Source organism: Dipodomys ordii, unplaced genomic scaffold (genome assembly GCF_000151885.1).
Source record: "Dipodomys ordii isolate 6190 unplaced genomic scaffold, Dord_2.0 Scaffold66, whole genome shotgun sequence".
In the NCBI taxonomy this organism is placed as follows: Eukaryota; Metazoa; Chordata; class Mammalia; order Rodentia; family Heteromyidae; genus Dipodomys; species Dipodomys ordii.
In genome coordinates this window covers 1,006,649-1,010,316 of record NW_012267282.1, presented here as the reverse complement: position 1 = coordinate 1,010,316, position 3,668 = coordinate 1,006,649, and the positions used below count along the sequence as shown (strand labels likewise).

Genomic DNA, 3,668 nt, shown 5'->3' with positions numbered 1-3,668 from the left:
AGCGGCGGCGAGCACGCTGGCCGCGGCCCTCGGCCGTGCGGCCCCACGCGGAGGAAGGCTGCCCGCGGTGGCCGCCGTCCACACTCCCATTGTCAAGCCGGGTGGGAGTGAGTCCCAGAAGTCAGCTGGGGGCCTCCCGTTTGTACTGCGGGCTCACTAACCTCCACGCGCTGTGCGTGCTCTCCAGCTTGCTCTTGTGGGCCATCCCCAGCAGCCTGGAGCAGGGAGGCCAACCCAGGTACAGCCCCCTAGGCCCTTCAGGAATAGGCACCCATTCACAGAGGCAGGTTCTCTTTCCTGATGATGGTAACTAGCCAACTGATGATTACCTGGGGGGTGAGGCAGTATTAGAGAACTGGGAAAAGCACTGAGGTAGGCAACATAGGTTGTTCAAGCTTTTTTTTTTCTTTTTTTTTTTTTCTGGTCGTTCATGGGCCAAAACTCTGGGCCTGGGTGCTGTCCCTCAACTCTTCAGCTCAGTGCCACTTCTGGCTTTTTCTGCGTATGTGGTGCTTAGGAATTGAATGCAGGGCTTCATGCATGCAAGGCAAGCACTCTACCACCTTCCCAGGCCTTGTTCAAGCTTTTATACAAAGTGCATTCGAATCCGTATATTGTGTTAACAGAAGCATGAGGGTGGTGAATGCTTTGTATTAACAATAATAATTGAGCATTTTTAGCATCAGATCTTTAAGGTGAGTGGCTAGATTTGGATGACTTGGGCCTAATGCACACCCACATGCATTCTTGGTGTGATAAACCTCCCATAGCTATAAATACTTTTCAGCCCAATGCGCCATCGTAATGTTTGATACCTATGTTTTTCAGCCCAATGCGCCATCATAATGTTTGATGTAACATCAAGAGTTACTTACAAGAACGTGCCTAACTGGCATAGAGATCTGGTGCGAGTGTGTGAGAACATCCCCATTGTGTTGTGTGGCAACAAAGTGGACATCAAGGACAGGAAAGTGAAGGCAAAGTCTATTGTCTTCCACCGGAAGAAGAACCTCCAGGTGTGTAGCCGTTAGAGCCATGCTGAGTTGCAACCCTTTCCATGAAGCTGGCGGGTGGGATTTATGTGTCAGTTTAAATGCCCTCAGTGACTGCTTCAGTTGTGAGACTTACTGCAAAGGTTCATTTCCTTTTGTTTCAAACAGTACTACGACATTTCTGCCAAAAGTAACTACAACTTTGAGAAGCCCTTCCTCTGGCTCGCTAGAAAGCTCATTGGAGACCCTAACTTGGAGTTTGTCGCCATGCCTGCTCTTGCCCCACCGGAGGTGGTCATGGATCCAGCCTTGGCCGCGCAGTACGAGCATGACCTGGAGGTATGGCCTGTTGTGGGGGTGGGGGACCGCCGCGGGTGTCATGGCGGTTTCCTCTGGAGCGCTGCCCTTTGTCTCCTCCTAGGTTGCTCAGACCACCGCTCTCCCGGATGAGGATGACGACCTGTGAGAAGGCGAAGCTGGAGCCGGCGTCAGAAGTCTAGTTTTATAGGCAACTGTCCTGTGATGTCAGCGGTGCCGCGCGTGTGCCACTTTATTATCTAGCTAAGCAGAACATGTGCTTCATCTTTGGGATGCTGAAGGAGATGAATGGGCTTCAGAATGAATGTGGCAGTTAAATACCTTCATTTTTTGGACTTGCATACTTAGCTGTTTGGAAAGCAGTTGTTTCCTTCTTGAGTTTCAAAGACAAGACTGCTACAGTCACATCACAATATCCAGTGGTGAAACCTTGTTTGTTACTGTCATTCCCATTCCCTTCGTTTAGAATCAGAATAAAGTTGTATTTCAAGTACCTAAGCAAGCAAGCTCATCCCTTGTTTGTATGTGTTTTAGAATAGGAAAGCTTGTGCCACGGGACTGCTTAGGCTACCTTCACTGGTGATGATTTAACTTGTTCGGTGGGTTCCTCCTCGTGTCTGCCTTTTACTTTCATGTCAGTTGGGGTTGTCACCTATGACCGAAGTTGGTCACGAGTTGTGCTGTGTAAATACAGAACACAGTCTGTCCCATCAGGTAGTCAGTCCCCTAGGGAAGAGCTGCTTTAAAGTGCAGTCGTGTCGGTAATGGTGACATTTGACCTTTACATCTGACTGGCAGCTTAAGGATTAAAGTTTATGGTGAAAGGGACCCCCGTTGGTTAAATGTCTCCTCAGAAGACAGCATAAGGGGATTGTTCTAGACTAGCTTTTTATCTCCCTGTGTGTGTTGGGTGCCTAGTAAGTCAGTATTCGGGGAGGGTGGCTGGGGTTGCCACTGGCTCCAGTCAGAACTCCCAGCCTTCAAAGATGTGTTGAGAATGAGACCTTCAGCTTTTGAAAGGGTTTTTCTTTTAGCAGTGTAGAAAGGGGAGACGACCGCCCCACAGGCAGAATGAATGGACAGCTCTCTCAGTGTCTTATGGTGACCAACTTTTTTTTTTTCTTGGCCAGTCCTGGGGCTTGAACTCTGCTCTGCCTGGGTACTGTTCCTGAGCCTCTGCTCAAGGATAGCGCTCTACTGCTGGAGCCACAGCACCACTTTTGGCTTTTTCTGAGTACTTTATTGGAGTAAGAGTGTCAGACTTGCCTGGAATGGATGGCTTAGAACCATAATCCTCAGATCTCAGCTTCCAGAGTGGCTAGGATTATAGACATGACTGGCGCCTAGCAGTAACCAAGTTTTTTAGAGAAAATTTTTCTAGTATGTTTCCATGTGTCACTTCCATATGTGTTATGTGTCCCCTTGTATCACACACACTTGGATGTCTAGAGACGGTATGGTTCCTTGTCCTACAGGACAGAAAATGGAGTCACAAGGAAGAGGGCATGATTGAGAGCTTACTGTATGTACTGGCCTAAACAGACTGAGCGTATATGCTTGCTACCTTCAGAAGCAGGTCTTAGGAGTCTGTATGATCTGAACTTTTTCCCATTGTAGAGATGAAACCTCCCATCCAGACCTTTTACTTCCAATATAAAGCAAGTGTGTTTGTAACCTGTAAGTGCAAGTACCTTGCGTTCTTGTACATGTTGAAATAGTTATGGGATGCTGCTCACCTTTAACATGGGGCGGGCAGGGACTCTGAAGTCCCATTGGAAGAAGGAATTGTTGCAAAATATAATGCTTCTACTTTGCCTGGATTTTCTAATTTATCTCTTAGACTTTAGTAATTGTGAGCATAGATCATTGGGTTTATGGGAGTTAGACCTGATGGCCAATTAGTAGAGTTGGTCCTGGGTGTGTGCAGGATACAAATTTTATCCAGTTAGGTGGGAAAGGTTCTTCCTACTTTTTAGTAACAATATGGTGTCTTGGGGGAGTGGGGAGTCTTTGAGTCTTGCTTTGTGGAGCAGTTGGGAGAATCTATGGTTTAAAGTAGAATGCAACATTTAGGAAAGCATAGAGCTTTCCAGAAAGTGGAGAGACAAAGATGACCTGTTCTGGTTACATACACCTGCAGTAGCAGTTGGGACTTAGGTTCTTTGGCAGAAGTGACACGAAGGCCAGGTTTGAGTTGTGAGGAGATGAGCTTCTTCCAGGAGCACGTGGCATAGGTCCCCACCCCACAGCTGCACTTAGCTGCCCCCTGCCCTTTGGGGCTTGTGGGATCTCTGGTCCAATGGTGTCATGTCCCTCTAAACCTGCCAGTGCATCTCCATCCCTCCACACCTGGCTGAT

At 48.0% G+C, this 3,668-nt stretch overlaps 1 protein-coding gene across 1 annotated transcript in view; it reads left to right on the top strand.

Annotated features, from left to right (window-relative positions):
• The window catches only part of Ran (RAN, member RAS oncogene family), a 17,196-nt gene extending 15,388 nt beyond the window's left edge, over window positions 1–1,808 (top strand). The window contains exons 2-4 of the mRNA XM_013023149.1: window positions 829–1,016; window positions 1,161–1,331; window positions 1,414–1,808. Of these exons, the coding sequence (XP_012878603.1) occupies window positions 846–1,016; window positions 1,161–1,331; window positions 1,414–1,458 (387 nt within the window). The 5' untranslated portion in view covers window positions 829–845 and the 3' untranslated portion in view covers window positions 1,459–1,808. The remainder of the gene's footprint in view (window positions 1–828; window positions 1,017–1,160; window positions 1,332–1,413) is intronic.
• The last annotated feature ends 1,860 nt before the right edge of the window (window positions 1,809–3,668 follow it).